This window comes from Meleagris gallopavo, chromosome 2 (assembly GCF_905368555.1).
Source record: "Meleagris gallopavo chromosome 2, MGAL_WU_HG_1.1, whole genome shotgun sequence".
NCBI classification, from domain to species: Eukaryota; Metazoa; Chordata; class Aves; order Galliformes; family Phasianidae; genus Meleagris; species Meleagris gallopavo.
Window position 1 is genome coordinate 70,629,301 of NC_139405.1, and position 24,792 is coordinate 70,654,092.

The 24,792-nt window shown below is 40.2% G+C and overlaps 1 protein-coding gene across 1 annotated transcript; it reads left to right on the forward strand.

The window, feature by feature from the left end:
• The first annotated feature begins 101 nt into the window (after window positions 1–101).
• On the forward strand, window positions 102–24,690 carry PNISR (PNN interacting serine and arginine rich protein). Its single transcript, XM_010707571.4, has 12 exons — window positions 102–237; window positions 10,843–10,952; window positions 12,202–12,387; window positions 14,007–14,230; window positions 15,896–16,082; window positions 16,383–16,573; window positions 17,041–17,178; window positions 18,187–18,286; window positions 18,989–19,042; window positions 20,294–20,464; window positions 22,985–24,089; window positions 24,339–24,690. The coding sequence occupies exons 2-12, from the start codon at window positions 10,874–10,876 to the stop codon at window positions 24,367–24,369; spliced, it is 2,466 nt and encodes an 821-aa protein (XP_010705873.2). The 5' UTR covers window positions 102–237; window positions 10,843–10,873; the 3' UTR covers window positions 24,370–24,690.
• The last annotated feature ends 102 nt before the right edge of the window (window positions 24,691–24,792 follow it).

The following is a 24,792-nucleotide window of genomic DNA, read 5'->3' on the forward strand; positions in this document are numbered from 1 at the left end:
GTCTCCCGAGGCCCGCCACTGTAAGAGGGCCGCGCCGTTCCGCCTGCCTGCCCTTAGCAAAGATGGCGGCGAGCGGAGTTCCCGTGCGCCCGGCACGGGTCAGCGCCGTGACGCGTTCTGCTTCCGGGGCAGCACCAGCAGGCGCCATATTGTCTTGTTCGTGAAGACGAGAAGTGAAAAGAGAGGAGAAAGCGGCGGCGGTCACGGCGGCGCCTGCGGCGGGAGGCGGGGGAGCGCGTAAGTAGCGGGGTGGGCAGCGCTCCCCGCGCTCCGGGACTGGCGGGTGCCGTACCGACCCCACCTTCCGCCGCGCACCTCCTCTCCGGGCCGCGCCGCGCCGAGCAGGGAGCGCGGGAGGGCGCAGAGCGGCGCGGCCGGAGCTTCCCCCGCTCTGAGGGGCCGCGGCTCCGCGTCGCCTCCGAGCGGAACCCGCCCGCCGAGCCCCTCACCCCGCGTCCTCCCCCCGCCGCCCGGGCGGCCGCTGCGCATGCGCGGGGGGGAGGGAGGGGGAGACGTGGGGAGCGGGGCGGAGGGCGGCCGCCGCTGGGGAGCCCGGTTACCCCGTGCCACGCATGCGTCGCCGCCCCGGAGGGTCCCCGGGGTCGGCGTTGGAGTGAACGGGGGGGTGGGGGGGGCGGCTCCTCGGGCCTGGGCGCTTGGAAAACGCGTCCGTGTGGAGCGCCCCGCGGCAGCCTTTGGCATTGCGCTCCGCCGGAGGGCCCCAGAGAATTCCCGTTAGCGGTACCGGTGCACGCGGCGGCGCTGGTAAGGTGCCTGAGCGCTGCCCGGTACCTGGGCGGGCGCTGGGCGCTCCCGAGCGGTCCCTGGTGCTGAGCCCGCAGCGGGTGCTCGCACGGGAACGCCTCGGGCGCCGCTCCGCACTGCACCGCAGCGCCTGGCGGCGGGCTGAGCGGGGTGGGGGGCCGGGCCTCGGGGCCGGCGGGGGCTGCCGTAGCTGGAACGGAGCCGAGCTCTGAGCGAGGGGCGGCCGTCTTCCTTTCTGCTGTAAGAATCACACTCGTACGTGGCTGCGTGCAAAACGCCTTCGCTGGACAGGGAGCTGAGTGCTAGCTGCCTTCTCGTGCTGCCTGGACACCGCTCCTGCTGTTGTCTCTCTCATCACGTACGTTCTCTGGGAGAGCGGTCCCTCTGCTGTGGGGCTCAGTAGTTTTGCAGAGCTTCACAGTCCCCACAGCTTGCCACGTCACCCGCAGTGTAGAGGAGACTTAACTGTGTTTGGCTGGCAGTGAGGCACGGCACTGTGCTGAGATAGCGCCGGTGCAGCAATACCCTCCCTGCTTGTCATGTCAGAGGTGTATGGCGGTCAGAAATCTGCCTTTGGCAACCAGTAACAGTGGCAGTGCATCTGTGGGCAGGGCATATTGGGTGTCGGTGCTTCCAGTACCAACTGACGTGTTCCCTTGAGCTGCAGTTATAATTTGGGATAAAATCCATTTGGGAGCAGCAGGGAATAGCTGCTTATCTGCTTAGCTCGTGATTTTGTTCATCAGTTGTTGATGCTATTTTTATACGGAATGCACTTAAAGGAGGAAGTTGCAAGTAGACTGTTTTATTCGGGGAAAAAAACAAGTGCTGTTGCATGGATACCTGAAAGTCTAGCATCAGGCCTCGTGGAATACGTGCAAAAAATAATCAGACTTTTTTCCGATCCCAGTTTACAACTCAAACAGTTTAAGTTGCTTTGGTGTTTCTGTAGCAGTGTTTTAGCAATGGTTTTCCTCCTCGTGATAATCAAGCACGTGTTTGTCCTTACGTCTTCAAAATGCAAAACATAAGTAAATGATACCTGAGCTGCCAACATGTGGTCCTTCTGCTCATTTAAAAGGGTTGGCTTCAGCTCAGTGGATATGTGGATTTAAGTTTAAAATAACAGCTTGGAAGCTACACTGCTTGAATGACTCACTGTAGAAGTTCTTGTACAACTTTTGATTTGTTTTATTTGGCCTTTGTTCAACTAACCTCATTTTAGTCGTGCTGTAAACGTTAGTCAGACATGCTGATGTGTGAAATGGGTCCTGGAAGACTTTGTAGGTACTGAGTGATCTGGTTTCATAATTCCTTTTGTGGTGTTGGGTCCTGGATCCTGGTGATGTCCTTGGAAAGCTTTTGTTCTTTGGACTGAGAAAGAATAGATCCTGAGTTAAAATTGGAGTGGAGCAAATGAATTGACATCCAGCATTCTCACGGTATGCAACTGTTAATGGGCTAGGAGTGTTATGCACATTTTTAACTGGCCGTTTTGGTAACAGATCTCAGGAGAAACATTGGGGGTAGTTTCTGATTCTCAGGAAGAGGAAAGATGCATAGTATCTGGCATTAAGTACTTGCAGCAGGTTAGGGTGGTGCTGTAGACTATGTCTTTGGCCAACTAAGAGGGAGATGAGTGGGAGTAAAAATCAAGACAGTTATTTTAACCTTTTTTTCTCAATTATTGCAATCTTAGCTTACTGCTTAAATATTTCATTTATAACTGGCAGTTAAATACAGCAGAGTGGCTATTTGTCCCAAAGTGGTCTGTTGTTGTGTCTGAATAATAATACACATGATGTCGTGAGCTTGTCAACTTGACTGAACAGAACAGACCCTATGTGAGAAAAAGGCTCTTGCACAAAAGATCATAGAATCATAGAATGGCTTGGGTTGGAAAGGACTTCAAGGATCATCAAGCTCCAACCCTTCTGCTGCATGCAGGGCCACCAACAAACTTCATATTTAATACTAGACCAGGCTGCCCAGGGCCCCATCCAACCTGGCCTTGAACATCTCTGAGGACAGAGCATCTGCAACCTCTCTGGGCAGGACAGTGATCAGGGCATTTGGGCTGCTGTTTTCCACGACCTTTGCTTCTAAGACCTGTTTTCCTTTAGGTCTCTCTCCAGAGCCTAAGGCTATATGGGAGATGAGATATCTTTTTTTTTTTTTCTTTCTTTTAACCTAGATATGTGACTGATGATTTGAATTTCAAAAAGGGCATGTCATCTTTAAGCTCTGCATTCAAAGACTGTATAGTGTAGGGATTCTCAAGCACGCAGCATGACCTGCAGTTTCAGCTCCTTTGCTTATTTAGGAAATGCATACTTCTTGGCTAAAATGCAGTGCCAGCCTGTGGGACCAGGTCTTTAGTCACCAAAAGAAGCTCTGCAGCTACATATTAGAGCTCAGATTGCAAGTAAAACTTGTCAGGCCTTCTCATGTTGTGTATGGACTTGTCATTCAGGGTTGATGAGTAACATTATCAGAAAGGTGATGCAGCAGCCTCTTTTCTGCATTAGAATGCACTTGATTATTGGGTATGGTTCCATAGGCTCCAGAATCATCTGCCTGTTCATGCTCTGGATATGTGGTCAAATGGTGTCCGGTGTAAGAATTTCTAACCTTGATCTCTTCAACTCATAAAGCAGCGTAAGTTGCCTGCCTCTTCCTCCTAAGGATAGCCTGAATCCTTGGTTGTTTCCTGATTTCTTGGATTTCAGGTAGTATTGTGTATTCTTTAATCTTTTAAGAAATAACCTCTTTGATGTCATCTTCCGAAGATCCATTTTTCTCTGCCGAGATATTTCAATTTGAGGAATGTCTTGGGACAAGCCATTAAGGATCCCCGGGTCTCTTTTCCTGCAGAAGCTGTTGATATATAAGGTGTTCTGTGTTGATATATAAGGTGTTCTGTGTCGTTAGGATGTTGCGTAATGTTCACGTGGGAGAAGAGCTTATATTCCCAGTGATGGGAGCCTCTTAGAAGAGGCGAGACAGTGTCTGCTAAGCGTGCTCTTTTGGCCACCTACATCTAGTTATCTTCCTGATGCTCTTCTGGAGTGCAGCTAACTTCATAAGCCCATGTGCTTCACACTTTGGACTGTCTACAATTCAGAATATCCATTAGCTCTGTTAAATTTTGTTTAGAGACAGGTCTTCCTTATCATTCTATATAAAAGTTCTTGGTATTTTCAGTTATACTGTATCCAGTGTATTAATGTATGCAATGAAGACAACCCATCTGTCAACCTGAAGGCACTTTGTGTTTTAACGTTCATGGGACTGAGCCTCACTCCCCAAGACTGCTGCTTTCCTTTGTTGAGTGGTCCAAGCAAGGATAACTGCACAAGTGCCCTACAGCTGTCAGTTCTGGGTGATGGATTTTATGAAACTTCTAAGGTAGAGAGTTGTCAAAGGGATCTGAGTGAGTTTCAGTTCAGTTGATTGCCTTGTTTAAAAAAAAATGGTCTCATCTTTGATGTCCAAGGGCAGTTGCCTGGAATGCCTCTTGGGCCTTCAGCAAGCACTGTGTCACTGGGAAACCATTCTGCACTCGACGCAGTGCAATTCCCATCGGTACGAAGGTCCCTAGCTTGCTGAAACATACCAGTGCTCTGAGGGGAGCGCTGGGGAGGAGTCTCCCAGAGGTAAAAGTGAGCATGAGTTACCACTCAGAGCCCTGATTGCTGGTAAGTACCTTCTCTTTGTGTCCAAACACATCACACAAACTGAAAAATAAACACAGTACATTATATCAGAAAACACCTTATTCTGTGGACAAATAAGCAAGGTGAAGAAGATGCCGTTTTTCCTAAAAGAACAGGTTAACATGTAGGTACTGCTAAAATTCACATTGCGATGGAAGAGAGGACTGAAAAGATACCTTCCAAAGTATCTGTCTTAAGCTAGCTTTTTTGTTGGATAAAATACAGAAGTGTAATAGAGTATTTGACAGCAGCTTTAAATTTTGCTGAGTGCTGTTGGCCCTTGAAGGTTATGCTGCTAGGGATCGAGGTAAGTCCTACATGTACCACTCTGCCAGCTTTTCTTGCTGGAAGAAAGGCTTTCACCAGCAGTACTCAAAGGTAACGCACTTTAGTGCTAGTACTAAAACATCAGCAGGGATCAGCCTTTGGCTCAAGTTCCAGCCTTAGAATAATTTTCTAAACATGCAACAGGATGAATTTTGGACTTTCTGCTTTTAAAACCTTTATCAAAATGTTGAGATATTAATGCTCCATAATCTTTTAAGTACACATGATTGTAATTAAATGTGAATTGACTGGCAATGTTTCTGTCATGTGATCATGTTTCTGTATAAAACAAAAAGAATCCTGAATTGGCTTCTGTCTCTACATTGGTAAACAGATTCAGGTTCCTGTTCTGTGATCTGACAGCAGGGAACAGTTCTTGGAGCGTCAATAAATGTTCTTTTGTTTATTTGTGTTTGCTGGAGAGAGAGCAAGCAGAAGGGCTATATTGAATTAAATTGTAGAGTAAAGCAGCTGACAAAAGGAATTTTCATCCATCCTCAGAAAGGAGGACAGTATGCACATCTACCTTTGCAAGTAGGTAGCCATAAAATCAATCAATTCTTTGAGCCTGTTTCCTTTTCAAAACTTGTGTCCACCGTTGACACTGGAACCAGTGTCTTAGTGACTTCTAGTTTGATCTACCCCCTCTGTTAGTAGGGAACTATTTTGCTAGTGGTTGATTCATCTGCTTATCAGCTTCCCCATTTTCAGCAGAAAACAGGGCTTGTGTTTCACTGCAGTTTGGTTGCTCTACTCTGTGTTTGGTTTGGTATCATGAGTGGGAAATAGGCTTAGATCTGTTGCTGTTAGATGAAGTCTTTCTTTCAAGCCATACTGATTTGAGTTTTCTGTAAGAAATTCAAATTTGCTTCTGATTTGTGAGGCAGCATTTGAAGAGGATATTGAGGATATTGATCCTCCTCTTTTTTTTTTTTTTAATCCCTTCATTATTGCTGCTTGAGGTGTCTCATGAAAAATGTTTGATTCTTGTCACGTGTATTTTGATGAATGGTTTAGGCTGTTTAAAGCCTTTAAGCTATTGACTTGGTGGAGGGGGAGACTGGTTCCCTCCTGCCTCAGTATTAGGGTTTGATACCTTGCAGTAAACGTAAAATTGCTGAAAACAGGTTGTGTTTTCTTTGGTGTGTATTGGGAGCTCATTTGGAAGTAGCTTGTGCTGTTTGCAATTTATGGCACTCGTGTTTAAGTGTCATTTTTGTTAACTCTGGCATCTGATTTTTCTCATTAAGAGAGGATGTCTTAGTCTGGATAGATATGTTTTATTTTTGATGTGTTTAAAACATGTCTAGCAAAGGAAAAGGCAAGGATGATGTCTGAGGCAATATTGAGTGTCTCTGAAAGACTTTGAATTGTAGTCTTCACAGTAGGTATGCAAGCAGCGTACAAAGTAATACCACTTTTATATAAAATCAGTAACATCAAGTAGTCTCTGTGCGTGTAACTTTATAGGTGTGTGCATCTAAGATTTATCTATCTATCAGAATTTGGTAACTTCCAACAAAGAGCTAAAGCCAATTCATTTGCCTCTGAAACGTAACAGAAGCTGAAGTCTTTAAATAAAGGAATACTTGGCAAAACAATTCACAAAGATGATAAACCACCTTTTTAAATGCCTATAAGTATGCAAGAAAACTTCTCATCATTTTGATTATCTTGTTTACTCTATGCCAGTAAGTGAAAACCTGGGAGAAGTTAAGGGAACCAAGCAGGGAGTAAAAAAGCAGAGAAGTCTTCCAGGAACAATATTAAGTGAAGATATTCTGCTGGTTCTGTTTCTTCAGTGGCTGTGAATTGTGCATATTAAAATATATCACCTTGTTTTAAATGCAAAAGTAATTTTTAAGTACTAAAAGGATTTGAACGCATTTGTATTTTCTTTTAACTGGTGTATTTAAAGATCAGTTTTATTACATATAAACGTTTTGAGATACTGATTTTTGGCCCTTGAGTTCAATTCCTGCCAGTCAAAAAACAATCAAACAAAGAAACCCAACAACCTGGCGCAAAGAAGATGAGCTGAAATTTATAGACACAGAAGAATCAGAGATGTTCTTTGGCCAACTTTCAGGTGATATTTGTGCTTTTGTGTGTGCATGCACAGATGCATAAAGAAAGTGATGCAATTGCTCAAACGTTTATGTAGTACATGATTCTGGTTGGTAGAGAAGCTTTTATGCTAAATTTGGTAATGAATGCTTACTTGAAACCGGGCATGTTTTACAGTTTCCCCTGTATGAAAGTGGACATTTCTCCAGGATAGCAGAGCAAGTACAAATGCAGTAATGCAATACAGTATAAATAACTTTCAGATGAGCTTGTAGACTAAAATGAGCAGTCTCAGATATGATTTTAACATCAGTCTACTCTGGTTGACATCACCTGAGCTAAACCAAGTACTGAAGTTCTTTGAAGTTACGTGCAGATGTTGCTGTCTGGGCATTCCATTTTGCATCGAAATGCCCTGCACTCTTGGTGTCTTGCTTTGCACTCCCCTACCTGATTTCTCTCCCCAGCATAGCAGCAGTGGGGTGAATAAGATCTCTGAAGAAAGCTGGAAATGCTGGGCCTTGCTAAGTTGCGGAACGATGGAGAAGATGCTGATAGATGAAACCTGCAGCCAGCTCAAGTCACAGAATTGTGGAGATTGGAAAGGACAGTGGAACTGGAGAACATAAAGTCCAGTTTTCCTGTGAAAGCAGGTTCTCTTGGTAGTTGCTGTGGTGGTTGCAGTCAGGAGTTGCTGTGTTGGTGACAGGTTATGCAGAGGAGGTAATACGGCGGTAGTCATACTTGTAGGAATTTGTTACCTTATGTCCTCTTACTCTACTAACTGGTGTTTCAGTTTGAGCTTAAAAGAAGGAGAATACTAAACAGCCTCTTCTGTGCAGAATTGTTCAGAAAAAGTTTTAAAAGGTACTTATGTTTATTGCAAACTAGTTCCAAAATCTACTGTGTCTGAGATCTTACGATCGTAGAATCGTGGAATCATAGAATGGCCTGGGTTGAAAAGGACCACAGTGATCATCGAGTTTCAACCCCCGTGCTATGTGCAGGGTCACCAACCACCAGATCAGGCTGCTCAGAGTCACATCCAGCCTGACCTTGAATGCCTCCAGGGATGGGGCATCCACAGCCTCTTTGAGCAACCTGTTCCAGTGTTTCACTATCCTCTGTGTGAAAAACTTCCTCCTAATATCTAACCTAAACCTCTCCTGTCTTAGTTTGAAACCATTCCCCCTTGTCCTATCCCTATCCAAATAGTGAATAGTGATATCCAACCAGGATAGAGGTAGATAGCAGTTGTAAATCTCATCTGTTCCTACAAAGCAAATACTTTGTGTAGATGTCTCCATTTCAGTTGAACTTATAGAGGTGTTCTTTCTACTAGTATTGCTATGCTTCCAAAAGAGAAGTTAATATTTCTTTGGAGTTGTAAAATTCAGTATTTTTTCCTGCAGTTAGATGCGAACCTCTCTCTTTTTTTTTTTTAATAAAATTAAAATTATTGATGAAACAACTTAATCTGAATATTTTACTGAATTTATTTTTAGTGAAACATTATTGTCTTTCTCCAAACTGGTGACACCAAAATTATTTAAATATTTTGTTGTTGTTCTTACCAGGTGGTTTAACAGCTGGGCACAAGCAGTAGGGACCCTGGAGCTGCTCAGTTCTTTAAAGGCTTGTGGTTAACTTGAGCCACAGTTGTTACAATTTAGTTTTGGTGTTCTTTTTGAGGATGAAAGCAATCTGGGTGGGAAAATCAGTTAAGAGGAAGAAGAAACTTTTTTTTTTTTATACTTACTCTAGGGTGAGTTACCTTACTTCAGGTATGTGAATTTTCTTTTCATGCTCAGTGTATGAAGTGTCTGTGTATGCATACTCCAAGAATTGTGTGTTGCAGGAGCAGCTTAAATGTTGCAGTAAGTAGCAGGATTGTTCCCTTGTTGGCCACTTCTTTGCATTCAACTGGTGTAAGAAAGCAGACTTCCTAGCACTGATCAAAATGTAACAAAAATCAAAATCCAAACAGCTTTCACCTTTTGAAAGTTTGAATGTGATAAAGATGGTGCTGAGAAGGAAAATATATATATATAAGTATATATATATATATATATGATTTAGCATGAAAATATAGGAAAAAAAAAAATATAGGAAAGGTGATGGTGTGCATTTTGCTTGGTGCTCTCCTGTTTCCAAGCTTGATCTGGTCTCATTTAAAGCCCCCCAGAGGCATTTGCAACTGGTTATGTTTCTAATCCATAGGTATGTAATTTTTATGCTGGCTCAAAACAAAGGTGACATACAGTTTTTCAGATTCATTGATAACCCTTGACAGAAGTATGTAAAATACCCACCTGCTACATTCATCTCAGCATGACCCATCGTCCCACAGTTTTGCCTACAGCTTTTTGTTGCTGTGTATTTTGGAAGCAGTCGCTCCCTTCCTGTGCAGTCATGCAGTTATTTGTGTGAGTGCTCAACCGCTAAGCACGAGCTCCCTTTGCAATAGGATCCCCTGTAATTGCTCTCTTTGTGCCTGCTGAAAGCTGGCTCTGTGTGGGGATGTGTGTTCATGTGGTCAAGGCTGGATTCCTGGCTGTCTGTCCCATGGCATTGGCTACGTTGAGCTCATTACTTCTGTGTCCATGTGTTCGTTATCGCACTTGGCTCTGAGCAGTGTCCAGGCCATATGTCCTGCTCCTCTGATCTCGGATTTTTTTTGTTTTAAGTTTGGAGTGTTTGAAACAGACTATGTGGGTACGCTTCAGAGCTGGAGAGGCTTTGGATGCCCACTATAGCTCATGTCTGTGGTTGGATCTACCTGTTGTCCAGCTCTGCCCTTCTGCTCAGTCTGGCTTTCCCTCTGATAGAGTTGCGATGTCCAACTCATGTATGGGCTGTGGGATGAGAGATAGGGGAGCAGCCCTGTAGAATTTAGTATTACTCTCTAGCAGCCCAAAGGGCCAGCCATCCAGCCATACTCTGAGGTGCATCAGGCCTAGCACTGCCACTGGGTGAGGGGAGGGGTTGTCCTGCTCTGTGCTGTGTAGCTGCGTCTCCAGCACTGGGTGCACTTCTGGGTGCCATCAAAGAAGAAGGACCAAAGAGCCTCCAAAGGAGGCCTACAAAGATGGGAAAGGGTTTAGAGGAAAAGATGTACGAGGAGCAGCTGAGGTCCCTTGGTTTGCTCAGCCCAGAGCAGAGGAGCTGAGGGGAGGCCTGATGGCGGCTGCAGCTCCTCACAGGGAGCAGAGGGGCAGCGCTAAGCTCTTCTCTGTGTGACAGCTACAGGGCCCGAGGGAACGGCATGGAGCTGTGCCAGAGGAGGGGCAGCTGGGGGTTAGGAAAGCAACAGGTTTGCCCTTGTAGACATCCCTCTCTGGCACACTGCTGCACTTTATCCACTCCTACTCCTGGCGGGTGGGGGCTGGCTCTTTGTGGGCATACAGCACTAGAGTGCTTCTGATGATTCTAGGGGCCTGTGGTCAACATGCACAGTGAGGCAGTGGTATTTTTTTCCTCTCAGATTTTAAGGCATATTTTACAATGCATAAAGTGGTTATGGACACCATCTTGAACCTGTTTAGTTCTCTAGCGTAATTTATGACTTTCTTCTACCTCACTTAACAGCCTTGCATGAATTAAACTTGTGTACAAAAATACACTTTTTTTCTCCCCTAAGATTCAGACAAGGATATCATTTAAATAATGTCTTATGTAGTTTCAATTTCTTTAAATTACATTTAGTGACATGTCATGTCTTTCCTAAAACTTCATTTCATAGTTGATTCTTTTTGAAAATAAAGAGAAAGCGTACTGGTCCTCTGAAATCTTACCTTGATATTTTTGAATGTTACTCTGAAGGATGAACCATTTTCTCCAGCTTAAAAAATTAAGCCAGCATTGCTTCAGCTTGCTTTGCAAGGCTTAAATATATCTGCAATTATGTAAGTTTCAGTTGTGTGATATTTCATGGGCATCTATTTAAACATACAACTGTTATTTTTAGTTGAAATATAGACTATATAAAGACTTAAAAGATGTGGGATCAACCTTGGCAGCAATGGCCTTTGAACCAACAGCAGTGGATGCAGTCATTTCAGCACCAGCAAGATCCAAGTAAGTATAGAGAAAGCTTTGGGGAATAAATTATTTTTATGCTGTAATTTATATTTTTGAATCTTTGTTACAGAGCATAACTGAAAGATGCTTTTTTAATCTGCTTTCAAGATAATATATTCATGTTGCTTTTCTGAACGAAATGAAAGAATAGCATTCAAACATTCCAAGTGTTTTGACGTCAATAGTACTTAATATGCACAATACAGGCAAGCAAATTGAATAATCCTGGACAAATTATCAACATTATACCAGTCACACAGATCTGCATCCGGGGCTCGCATACTTTTGCAGTATCCCTTTCAGTTCTTCAGCCAAGCTAAATCATGACAAATCTTTTTATTTGAGAAACTGCCCTTTTGTTCATTGTCTCTGTGGCTGAAGTATTCATGCAGGTGTATCCACAGAAAAAAATGTCACTGCAAAATTAGTATGTTACTTGTTTTAGGTTACAGCGGTGATGATCATGATCTGTTGCTTGAATTCCTCCAACTCCCATCCCATTAAAAAAGAGAAAACGAAACCACATTTTAAATAATAGAACATTAATTTGTTTAAATTGAGTGTGAGGTGACAGCAATTAAATGTATCCAGAGAAATGCAGCAATGGATATGAAAATACTTAATGCTCTTGGAGATTGACTGGTTTAACATTGTTTTTTGTCACTTACGTTTCTGCAACTTCACAAGAGAGATTTCTTGACTTGATGAGAAGAAGACAGAATGCTGTCTTCAGACAAGAGTGCCATTTGTTTAACTGCTGGTAGGAGAGATAGCAAAGGAAGAGAGGGGAGAGGACTGTAACATAAAATAGCATTCCAAAAACATGTTACATAAGAAGTATACATTGCAGAATGTATAGAATATATTAGTGCTTAGAATACTTGAATCCTTATGAATTTAGAATTAAGGCTATATACGTTTCTTTTAGACATCAGTAATATTTCACTTGTGGGGAAAAAAAAAACAACTCTATTACTACCACCTACTTAGTATTAATGAGAACCTAAAATAATTTGCCTTATTGTATTTTGAATGTGTGCAGGGAAACTACTTCAGCAAGTATGTGCATTTTGACACTTATTTTGTTTTACTGTACCCTGTAAATTAAGTTTTAATGGTGCTCAGGGGACTTGCTGAAGGTAAACGTAACCAGCTTCTCTTGAACAATGGCACGTGTAATTAAGAAACAGTGTTACATTTGAAAGATGGGAATGCTAACCTTTTCAACTTCCTCTGTTCATTTTAGGCCAGATTGACTGGGCTGCCTTAGCTCAAGCATGGATTGCTCAGCGGGAAGCCTCAGGGCAACAAAGTGTAGTGGAACAACAAGGAATGATGCCAAATGGACAGGATATTTCAGGAATAGAGTCTGGTTCAAACAATCATAATAATTTTCAGGGGGATCCCAACTTCAACAGAATGTGGCAGCCAGGTTTGCTATATTTCCCACTTGTTTCTTCATTCTTCATGTGATTAAATTTTATCTTTGTCAGGCATTTTTGTGTGTGAATATGCCCTGTCTCTCAGATATCAGCACCACCACTAGCATCATCTAATTTACTGAGTATCATAGCTGCTGCTTTTCAGTCTTCAAAAGAGAGATGGACATAATTTTGTGTGTAAAATGTTTTATATATCAGATTGTCGTGTATTTTTTTTCAGTTATTTTAAAAGTACAATTGATTAAAAAATTTCTGGTAATGTTGGCTGTATTGAGCTCCTTAGCACTTCTTCAAAACTGTAGTTTTGGCTCACTTTTTAAAAAAAATCTCCATAAAACAATAGTGAGTATTGGGTATTTTCAGCTAAGACTTATTCTTGAGGTTGTGTTCTGAAAATTATCTGAAGGGTTTTTTAATGTCTCTACAGTATAATATAATTTGAAATTTCTGAACAGTGCAGTTTGGAAGCCTGTATGCATACTTTCTCAGTGAAAACTTCATTTTGTACTTAATTGGCTTAATAATTGAAACAGACAAATCTGAATAGTCACAGCCAAAACTGAAATTATTACTAAGAGCAGGGTTTAGTAGAATTAGACTTAAAATGTCATTGGCAGTTCCTATGTGCCCATAACAAAAGGGAGGCAGACATCAGCTTTCACTTAAGTTTAACCTCTCTACTCTGGGCTATGTATTACTGTAATTTTAACTTCACTATGTGATGATAGAATATGTTCTAGCTATATTTCTGTGTTTCTATGTCCTTCTGCGTTTCTCTGTCAGTTTTGGATCTAAAAGTTTGGGGGTTTTTTTGCGTGTTACTTAGGGGCAAAATGGCAATTTGAAAGCCAACTGCATAACTAGCATTATGTGTCATAGGTGCCATGCTCCAGGAGAAAGTAAAAAATACAGTCTGTAAGCAGCTTTATAGTGAATATAATTTTTAAACTGATTTCCTAAGAAAATAGAGCTTGTAGCCACACAAGCTATTAATTCCTCAAAACCTCTGAATCTTGCAGGGGTCCCAGCATATGCTATGGCTATAAGCCTTCAAACTGAAATTAATCAATTGTGACTGCAGTTGGAAGGCTTAGGGTCGTGGATTCTACGTGCTAGGTGTTGGAGAATCCAGGGAGCCATTCATTATCAAGACGTGATCTTAGCAGGATTCAGTAGTTCTGCTGCACATATGTACTTTCACAGTAGGTTTTTCTAGGCCTATTATGCAAAGGAATCAAATAGCTCATTACTTTGAAAGCTGAAATGACACAAAAGTTGAAAAGCAAGAGCAGTTCTTTTAATAGTTGACACAATTTGTAAGTGCGAGGGTGTACTTGATATTACTGGAAATCTACAAAAATTCACAGTTTCTTCCCTCCCGCCTCCACACGTACATGTTCTGGTTCATCTACAGCTGTTTGTTTTTCCTTCCTTAGTTAAAGACATTATTGAGACAGTATAATACAGGCTATAGATTGATTATTTTCTTCACAACTTTATCCTCTGCATTGCTTTGAGGAAACTTCAGATAAGTAAAAACACAGAGAGATTTGTGACTGATACAAATCTTATTAACTTGTTATCAAATTGTATTCTAAATCCTAAACAGAATGGGGAATGCCTCACCAACCCCCTCACCCTCCTCCAGATCAGCAGTGGATGGCTCCAACCACAGGTCAAATGGAAATTGTTCCTCCATCTGAAGACAGCAACAGTCAGGACAGTGGGGAGTTTGCATCTGACAACAGGCATATATTTAACCAGAACAATCACAACTTTGGGGCACCTCCTGATAACTTTGCAATGGGGCCAGTGAACCAGTTTGACTATCAGGTGAAACATATTTGTTGCTTTTATATTGTAGACGTGCAGAGTCCCTTCCATGGATGTGTTCCTCTAATATCAACTAGCGGCGACTTTCATTCTTCAGTTCTACAAACTACAACAGAATCTGTTATCTGCTAAGATAGGTTTTTTTGTTGTTGTTGTTGATGCCAAATAATTCACAGAAAGACTTTAGTTTTCTCTTCTATTGAGGCCCGAGATGTTTTTTTTTCTAGACTAGTAATGAGAAGTGGCTGTTGACTACAGTATTAAAATAGATCACTGTTTTCCAGCATATGAACTAATGCTGAGGTGGTGTTTTGTTTGTTTTCCTGAAAAAAGAAAAAAGAAAAAAAAGCCAAAGTATTTAGTTAAATACGCTAGATAATGTACCATGGGGAACAGTCTTGTATTTGCAGGGAGATAGACTGGGTGATCCATTGATCTTTTCCATATCTATTGTGATTCTTTGAATAAACAATGGTATTTCTTAAAAATCCACATCCAGTTTTTTCATGGTTCTGGCATGTAAATTGTGTAGCATAATAAAATTGTAGGTGGCATTAGCACTAATAATAGAAGGGGGCATTGGACAAATCTTTAAACACAGAGCTTTTGGATCTTTCCCCACATTTCAGTTTATCTCAGAACTTCTGATATAAAGGACAGATGTTTCAAAAAGTATAGTTTACCTTTTGTTCATGAACAAACCCAAGGGAAGACTGGCAGAAACATTTCTAGCCTTTGGTCTACTTTTTTCTATGATTCATTTTTCGTGTAGAGCAATACTGATGGGAATTGAACCATTCACTTTCAAATACATCAGGTTATAATAATTCTGTTAACTAATGTGAGAATAAATCTTAAAATGAGTTTTTTAGATTCTTTAAATATCACAGGAAACTTGTTTTGCAGAAAACAGCACAGGACTGCTCAACCTAAAATTGTAGTAGAAGAATTCTTCTACTGCTATGGACTTATATAGTCAACGGAATATAATAATAATTTTAAGAAAATGATCTTGTAGCTTTCTTCCTAAACACTACCTCTTAAATAGTTTCATTAGGCTTTTGTGGGTACCAAATACTTTCGAAACAAAAAAGAAAGTGACAGAGAATCCCATTCATTTATGTCTCAGAACTTGTTACTTTTGGATTGTATACAGCTTGCTCAGAATCTAGGATCTGTACTAAATGCTTATATATGTGCATTTAATATTTTAATCTACCATACTAATAACATCTGTGAATGATGACTGGAAAAACACAGTGCAAAATTATTCTGTAATAAAAACTTGAGCTTTTTGTTTTTGTCCTCAGGTTGTAAGTACAGAGATACATTCCTAGCACAGCTAGAGTTTTAAACTGCATGCTCTGATGATAAGTTCGCAAGGAACTGCTGGAGAAAACTGGTTATTATAGGGCTTAATGTTTAATATACGAAAGGAAATTGATTGAAGTCTTTTCAACTTCACTAGTATACTTTCTAAACCCCAGTTTACTTGTTAAATATTTAAGGAAAACGTGTTTGTTGGGGACCACAGAAAAAGAGATGGAAAGATCCTGTAGCCTAGCAGTGGTGCTTGCAATCCCACTTGCATGGATTTCTGTAGACCAGCTTGTGCACATATACTGTGTTCAATGTGAGGAAAAATAAACTGCATTACTCTTTCAGCATGGGGCTGCTTTTGGTCCACCTCAAGGTGGATTTCATCCACCTTATTGGCAGCCAGGACCGCCAGGGCCACCAGGTCCACCAGCACCTTCTGCACCTCCTCAGAATCGAAGGGAAAGGCCCTCGTTCAGAGACCGACAGCGTTCGCCTATTGCGATGCCTGTGAAGCAGGAGCCTCCACAGATTGGTACATGTTAACCACTCCTTAATGAACAACATAAGAACTGTGTAGAAAAAGATCTTTTCAAAATGTGAAGACTTGTTTTATACTTAATAAGGAAGAAAGGGAAAGAAAAAAGCTATTCTATTCTAAATGGTTTTTCCCCACAACCACTTGTGTGAGTTGTTGGCTTGGGGTGGAGGATTTGATTGTGTGTGAGGTTGTGGGTTTTTTTGGTGTATTTTCTTCTTCTTTTGTGGTGGGGGGAATGGTTTCTTTCAGCTTACAGAACTGTAAACTACAGAACTGTAAACCTCACTTATGTAGATGCTGTGAAGCGTAGAACTCTGCCTGCCTGGATTCGGGAGGGTCTGGAAAAGATGGAACGAGAGAAACAGAAAAAATTGGAAAAAGAGAGGATGGAGCAGCAACGCTCGCAGATGTCTAAAAAGGAGAAAAAGGAAAACGATGAGGCTGAAGAAGGGGATGGCCCACGGTTGCCTCAGAAAAGCAAATTTGTAAGTAGAAAGGTTTGGTTTTTGTCAGGTTTGTATTTACTGAAAGTGTTAACTTTTTGATCTCCTCAAAAGAGAAACTTTGTATTTTGGGAACTTGATGCGGTCTTTGAAGGACATTTGAATTCTAAGTAAGTAGTTGAACAAGTTCACATATCTGTATTTTCTAAATTGGGACCATTTAAGAAGCCTTGTGTTCCACTTAGCCTGGCCATTATTTCAGCTGTTTGCAGTTCTGAGCATCTGTCTGATAGTGAACTGACAAGCAAGTATTTACTTCTTATGAGGTGAGAGGCGAATGTGTTCATTGCAAGAAGAGAAAAATTATAGGGTTTTACAGTAATGTTAATACAGATTTCAGTGCAAAGAGAAATCAAATTGTTTATCATAAGTAGAAACTGATGAGCTTTAAATCTGGTTTTGTTGTTTTTGTTTTTTTTTTCCTGAAATATATGATGCTTTTCTTGTAGGACAGTGATGAGGAAGATGAAGATGCTGAAAACACAGAAGCTGTAAGTGTTGGGAAAATCAGTAGGAGTCCATCGCCTGTTCCTCAAGAGGAGCAAAGCGAACCAGAAATGACAGAAGAAGAAAAGGAGTATCAAATGGTACTAGTGATGGAATTCTCACTAGCATTGGTTGTTTGCTGGTATTGTTTGGGCATAACAAAGTAAAATACTTTTTCTCTGCCTGATACTCTTGCATCATACAGTGAGGCAGTGTTAAATCTTCGTGTGTCTTTATAGTGCTGTCTTTCTCACATAGATGGTATATAGATCATAAAAATTTACTTTTAGCACAGTAAGGAAAGAATACAGTGAATATAGTCTTTACATGGACTGCTTTTAATTCTATATTTTTCCTTAATTGGACACAGTCTTGAAAACTTCAAGTGATTAAATATATCCATCTTAAATGTATGCTTCAGTCACAGTTCATGAGAAAGGGAACTTAAGAAATGTATCCTTGCAAGAAGTCTTCTACCAGTGACTGTTCCTCTGTGTCTGCAAAAATATTGTGCAGTCAGTGTACAATCATGATTTCAAAGTACAACTGAAACCTTGTTAATGAGGGTCATGGATTCTAAAACAAACTAAAGAAACAACAACAAACATTTTATCAGTGTATTTAAATTATTGTAATTTGTTCTGTAAAGCACATGGGCAGACTAAAGACCTTGAAGAACTAGCTACCAACATTTCATCTTTTTATAGCAAATAAAGACTAATGAAGTCCTATGCAAGTGACTTCTGGTGGTTTTTGCAGGACTGGAAGTCAGTGAGGCAGCATACCAGACAGAAATATAACTTTTCTTTTTAGAAAGTATATATGGGATCATCTAAGTACAGTTCTGATTTAAATATTGATTTTTGCATCATCTTTCACATTAGGAACCGGTGCCCTGCATAAGTGTGTTTAATACGTGTGGTTAGGATTTACAATCAAAATATAGACTGTTCTGAAAGTATTAGAGGTTTGGGTCAAACTTAAACAATCTTAAACTTAAGTTTTTCAGTCATGAATAATAAGAAATATGAAGGAAAGTATTTTCATAGCTATCAAAAGTTCTGTGAGGTTTTTGTCCTGTAATTTATTTTTAATACAACTTTCTTCAGATGATGCTGACAAAAATGATGCTGACAGAGATTCTTTTAGATGTCACAAATGAAGAAATTTACTACGTGGCCAAAGATGTACACCGTAAAGCAACTAAAGGTATGCTGATTCTTTTTTTTTTTTTTTTTTTAGTTTCTTCTGTGAATATTTTATATTTGCATGTCTAGAGAACATTTAACCTCCATAGCTGTTCCCCAAGAACAATTCCAGTATAATGCATCTGACTTGATAGAGTTCAAATCCAGTAGTCATATACTGTTGTCCTGTGCAGTGTATTGTGAGTTACTTCAGTTATTCCATTTCTTTCATACGATTCATTTATCTATTTAAAATGGTACCTGAGTGTCAATGGCTCTTCAGTTGTAGCTGTTTCTTAATGCTATCGTTTTTTATCTTGAGTTCTTAGCTGTTCAGAAGTGAAAAGAAACAAACTTTGAGTCCTCGATTAGTAATCCATTTGCTTTCATTATTAACGTGTTACTGTACTTGCATAATGTATTTTGTAATGTAACTAAATATGTAACTACTGAAGCTTGAAAATGCTGTGCAGATGCTGTAACTTGGAAAGTGATTTACGAGTATATATTTGTTCTTTTTCTCTTCACTAATAATTTGCAGTTGTAAGTCTTCGTGGTCAGAAAATCTAGAATTGGTTTTAAATGGATGATACGTTTTTAATGTTTCTTCTCTCCCTCCAAAGAACAGCAATAGTAGTAGATTTAACAATACCATAGACTCATGACTATGAAATCGTGGCTATTTGTGTTAACATGTTGTTCCTGTTGTTGATGTGATACAAAGCTCCTGCAAAACAGCTGGCACAGTCCAGTGCACTGGCTTCTCTCACTGGACTCGGTAAGTGCGTTCCTTATTTTTGAAAGGGCTTGAGGGAGGGGTTTCACTCTTGCCTTGCATTTCTAGAAACTGCATTTTGATACTAGATTTTAATTGCCTGAGAGTATGGGTTGCTTTCCAGTAACTTTATCAGCACCTCTGTTTGTTCCACAGGTGATCCTAGGATAGGTTTTGGAGTAAAGGCCTAGTCAGTGTGAGTTAGTGTGTGGGAATTTTGCTCTGATTTTGAAAAATATGTAAAAACATTACATGAATTTGCTTTCAAAATATGATTGTTTCAAGAGCACACTGAAGTCTTCAGAGAGGGGAATACTGTTTTATTTTCTTTCTTGTTTTGATCCATCCAAACAACAAGGGAGAATTGAGAGAACAGTAATACAGACGCTCGTATATAAGTGTTACTGATATTGGAACTTTTATTTAATTGGAAAGCTATGTGAGCACAGAGGCTCCCATATCATTATTACCAGAATCAATGGAGGAAAAAGAAATTCCATCTTGAGATGTAACAGCAAAAGATCTTTCCCAACATGCTTTTTATCATCTAAAACATGTTGAGCTGGTGTCAGTGATCAGTTATGTGCTTGTTACGTGGAATTCTGATGAATTTGACTGATTGTTATATCACAAATGTTCAAACTTAATAACCTCAAGCCGAAAGAAGGTAAAATATCTCCACGTCACATGTTTAAATTGACTTTGTTTCTTATCAGCCCAGTAATTATTAATACCTCAAAGGGAGAAGAAAGTCCATTTCTACTCTGTCTCTGTACCTGTCAAAGTGCAGTGCTCTGTAAATCAGTGTAGAAAAATTCCATATGACGTTCAGAATTTCTGTAGCTTTGGACTGCGGAGGAGGCTGAAGTTACTTCTGTGTTCACTTCTGGGAAAGATCCCAGGCATTTCACTTTTTCCCATCTGGTTGCTGATGGAAAGGAAGGCAATGTTCCTATCTTCACAGAGAGGTTTTTTGCCCTTCCGTGCAGTGGAAAAAGTATTGTGGTCACAGTGGTTATGTGATGAAAATAGACGAGGTGTTCCAGAAGGAGTAGAACCGGACAGTAAGCATCAATGCAGATATGGGGGCCTTGATCACATCAATCAAACACCACAGGCACTTAACAGAATAAAGTAACTTCTGCAGAGAGGAGGAAGTGAAGGAAGGGCAATGTTACTCTCCTCTTTGCCCAAAGAAATATTAAGAATGAAGCATAATCTTTCCTCGTGATAGACTGGACTTTATGCACGCAGGTGGACTGGGTGGTTATGGATCAGGAGACAGCGAAGATGAGAGGAGTGACAGAGGCTCTGAATCGTCTGATACTGATGATGAGGAACTGCGACACAGAATCAGGCAAAAACAGGAAGCATTTTGGAGAAAAGAGAGAGAACAGCAAATATTACTAGAAAAACAGCTAGAAGGTAAATAACATCATGTCTTCTTATCATACTTGATGTGTAGGAGAGAATATGCATTTTAAGCAAAAAAAAAAAGTCTAATTTAGAAATAATGTTCTTTAATTACAATGTATTAACAAAAGAGACTTTTTTTGAACAATTTGATCAGAATTAGGCTTTCTTTCATACCAAAGAGCCCCCTTCTAGTGCTTTCCATATAAACTCTTTGACCTCAGTGAAAAAAAGATTATAGATGCATGCTATGGATATTATATACTACATAAATAATAGTATCTCTTCATAAAATGCTTGTGTGGGTATTTATTTACACAAACACACACTTAAATCTTTTGGAACCTCAGTTGTGACTGGGGGATAAATTTTACCCCTCTGCACCAGTCTGTGTTTATATAAACTTAATTCTTAATATTCTTAATAAACTTAATTCTTAAGGTAAACTTAAAGCTAAATGAAGCACATTTAACTTCCTCCCCGAAACTTGCTTTTGTATTACATAAGTTTGTGCAGTGTGTCTTTTGCAATGGACAGCTGTAGGCTACAGTTCTTTGAACAGTGTTCTTAGTTGTAATTATGACTTGTGTCCATATGCCGTGTCCTCATTACAAGATTTCTGGACCCAGTGCTGGGAACAGATCAGTGAACCCAGTCAGTTCAGATTTAGCCTCTGAGAAGGTGGCAAGGTTGATTTTTAATATGCAAATAAATCTGTGATTTACTTCTGCTCCTCCCTGTAAGGCAAAGCTTATCCTTAAAAGAGTAAGTAAAAGAGTATTGCAGTCACCTTGCACTGCTGAACAAGCAATCTAGAGAGACAGATGAATACAGTGGTAAGAAATCCATGTAATTCGTAGCCTAATTTTAGTTGGAGGAAGAAGAATGTGCTATTGTGATAATTTGGCTGTTTGGTTTTTTTTTTAGTTTAAATATGGATGATTTCATCCTTTTACTACTTATTTGAAAGACCTAGTACTAGACATGGATCTAGTACTACATGGATAGCTAAACGTTTGGTTTCCTTAATGTTCCTGTCTCTCTCTGCGTGTCTTAAGATTTATGCATAAAAGGAGTATAGGGTGTGACTGAGTTGTTGTCTGTGACCTCTGCCTACTTAGTCAAGATGCCAGGTCAGAGACACCTGTGTTGGGTTGTTGACAGAAATCTAAATCTAGAATGAAAAAGCTGATTCTGTGAAGTCCAGAATAGTGAAGTCAGGGTCCCATTTGTAGAGGCCTCTAGAAAAGACACATTTTTATATGCTGTAGCATCTCCTAAGCTACACCGGTTTTTGCTGTCTGTATTGCTTACTATCTTCAGGGACCAGATGGAATTGTTTTCTGGGTTATATTTGATCACGAGTTGCTTTTTGTAGTACTCTGTATTCCTGCATGCAGTTTTATTCCTTGAATTAATTATGGAATTTACGGCACACATCAAAAGCCATTTTTTTGGCTGTCTGTTCTTTTTTTTTTTTGGAGGGGGGACTCAATTAAAAACGAGGAGGGGTAGTGAACTTGGATGCTGGTGCAAAGATCCTATGTAAAACAAAAATTAGTAGAACTTCCTTAAAGTTGGAAACTTCTGGAAAATACTCAGACAGTCTGAATTTCTTCATTTGCTACACTGAAAATTTTGGCCTCTGTATTCAAGGCCAGGCTGGATGTGGCTCTGGGCAGCCTGGTTTAGTGGCTGGAGACCCTGCTCACAGCAAGGGGTTGAAACTAGATGATTGTTGTGGTCCTTTTCGACCCATGCCATTCTATGATTATGTTACTTTCAAGAAATGTATTTTTACTTCTGCAGTTTTCTCCTTAGCATATTTGCTAACTATTAGGCTTACATATAATCACATCTGCTGTTAAGTCCTAAGAACATTGTCATCTGTCTGTAGTAAATACTCTGGTCTTTACTTCTTAGCTGAGTCTTAAGTAATTAATTGTCTACACGTCCCCTCTTTGTATTGTTCCTCCCTTCCTTTGAATTCCTTGGCTAGAAAAATATAAAAACAAGGAAAAATGTAAACTGCATGTACCAGTCAACGTTTAGAACTGATCCTTCCCCTAATAAAGCCATGATCTGAATGTTTTCTTCCAAAAAAAAAGAAAACAAGCACGTGTTACTATGGCAGAAAGTAGTTTCTCCATGATCTTTTTGGTTAACAAGGCCCACAAAACATTCAAGCAGGTACGGCCGACACGACACTGTTCTGAGATTCAGGGGCAATGCATGCACTGTTTGGGAAATAAACTTTCTTTAAACTAGCCAGTGATCACTCAGCCCCACATGAACAGAACTGAAAGGGAGGAAGGAGGCTCAGGTATAGCTAGGGCAGTACTATATGAAGCCAAAAAGGAGATTCTGGTATGTAGAATGGCTGCAGGAGGAAAATGTAGGTGTGTATAAATGGATTTGGGAGTTCTTGTGGCTGATGGTAGTTATTTGAGAACTTTGTCTTAAGCCGTTGAAATGTTGAAATGACATCAAGTACTTCTGAAAGTTCATTCTTTCTTCTGTCTGTTTTTTTAGAAGAAAGGCTACAAATTGATAAAGTTTCAAAGGAGATGAATGAATATATGAACAAAGAACAAAACAGCATTTTGACATCACAGGAGACAAAAGAAATTGAAGCAGATTTGGTTCATGACAAGAAAAGATCTCCAAATGCAATCGCACCCGATATAGAGCCCAAAAAAGAGGGTAAAGAAAAAGAGAGGACAGGAAGGAGTAGGTCAAGAACCTCGAGCAGCGGTAGCACTAGCAGCAATAGCAGAAGCAGTAGCAGTAGCAGCACTGTATCTAGTTCTTCATATAGCACCAGCTCAGGTAGCAGTCGCAGTTCTTCACGTTCTTCCTCTCCTAAAAGGAAGAAGAGGCACAGTCGCAGTAGAACACCTTCACACAAAGTTAGGCGCAGCAGAAGCAGGAGCTACTCTCACAGAAATAGAAGAGAGAGGAGTAGAAGCAGGGAAAAAATAAGGGAAAGGAGAAGATCCAGTAGAAATCAGAGCGCTGAGAGAGGGGAGAGGCGGAGAATTCAGAGCCCTTCTCAAGAGAGGAGCTGGGATAGACGTAGGAGTAGTAGCTCAAGAGACAGGAGAGTTGGCCGTGCCAGTCGCAGCAGGAGCAGGGATAGGCGCAAACCCGAAGACCAGCATAGAAGTCCTCCTGGAAATAGGCACAAACACAAAAGCGATGGTAAAGATCAAGAGAGGAAGAAAGAGCACGGTGGAACTGTAGACAAAGACAGAAAAAAGAACAGAGAAAGGGAGAGAGATCAGGAAAAAAGAAAAGATAAACCTAAAAAGGAGGAAAAAGAAAGCAAGGCTGGTAATCACGATGATAATAGATTGAAGAGAAAAAGAGACAGTGAAAGAATTTTCCCTCGCAGTGAGACAATATCTGTGAAAATAATAAGACAGGATTCCAGACCAGACAGCAAAAGAGTTACTACCAAAGATAGTAGGAAGCAGTCAGGCTCTGAATCTAGTGCAAGGAGTAGTTCTGAATCACCAGGAAGCAGTAAGGAAAAGAAGGCTAAGAAATCGAAGCATATTCGGTCATGCTCCATGGAGAAATCTCAAAGGTCTGGTAAGAAGGCAAGCCGCAAACACAAGTCTAAGTCACGATCAAGGTAGTATACTTTTTAAGTATTTTGTCTGCTTTTTTATTTATTTTATTTTTTTTTTTTGCTATTCGTCTTCATGTGTACGGCATATGAACTTTTAAAATAAAGTATGGTATTTATTGAATTTTTGTAGGCAAAAGTAACTTTGGAAAATCTTTTAAAGCTATTAATTGTTAAGCCTAAAGTGTGTGTGGGTTTGGGGGTCTTCTGTTTTTTCCAGTTAACTTTTTCCCCCTTTTTTCCTCTATTTTTCAGATCAACAACTCCTCCTCGTCGTAAACGCTGAGCAATTAATGGCACCAGTGCTATGATGTTTAAAAATTCCATGAGTTATAAAAGGCTTGTCTCATTATAGAGGCACATTGTGGCTATGTAGGTGAAACCAGAACCCTTTTTTTAATGTGTAAATAGGTGTATTTTTTTCCAAATGCTGCTCTGAATTAAATACCTAATAGGATTTCTTTGTATTACATTTTTTCAAGAACGGTAGTGCTTAATAAGAATATAAAACAAAACATACCATTCTCTTTCAGCTGTAATGTTCTTAAAATTACTATTGAATGTACTGTGATGTCAATAAAGCTCTTTAGTTCTTTTTTTGTTTAAAGTTCTTGCACCTGGATTTTGTGTTAAATTGTAGAAAATACTTCAGAAAAAGGCAGCTTTTTTGGTATAACAAATTTTTAAAGTACTTGAGAAAAGATTTTAA

Bases quoted from the DNA above. Each gene is read 5' to 3' on its own strand.
- PNISR (XM_010707571.4), top strand. From the start codon at position 10,874: ATGTGGGATCAACCTTGGCAGCAATGGCCTTTGAACCAACAGCAGTGG. The intron at 16,083-16,382 runs GTACATGTTAAC...TCACTTATGTAG, and splicing joins GCAGGAGCCTCCACAGATTG to ATGCTGTGAAGCGTAGAACT. The intron at 16,574-17,040 runs GTAAGTAGAAAG...CTTTTCTTGTAG, and splicing joins TGCCTCAGAAAAGCAAATTT to GACAGTGATGAGGAAGATGA.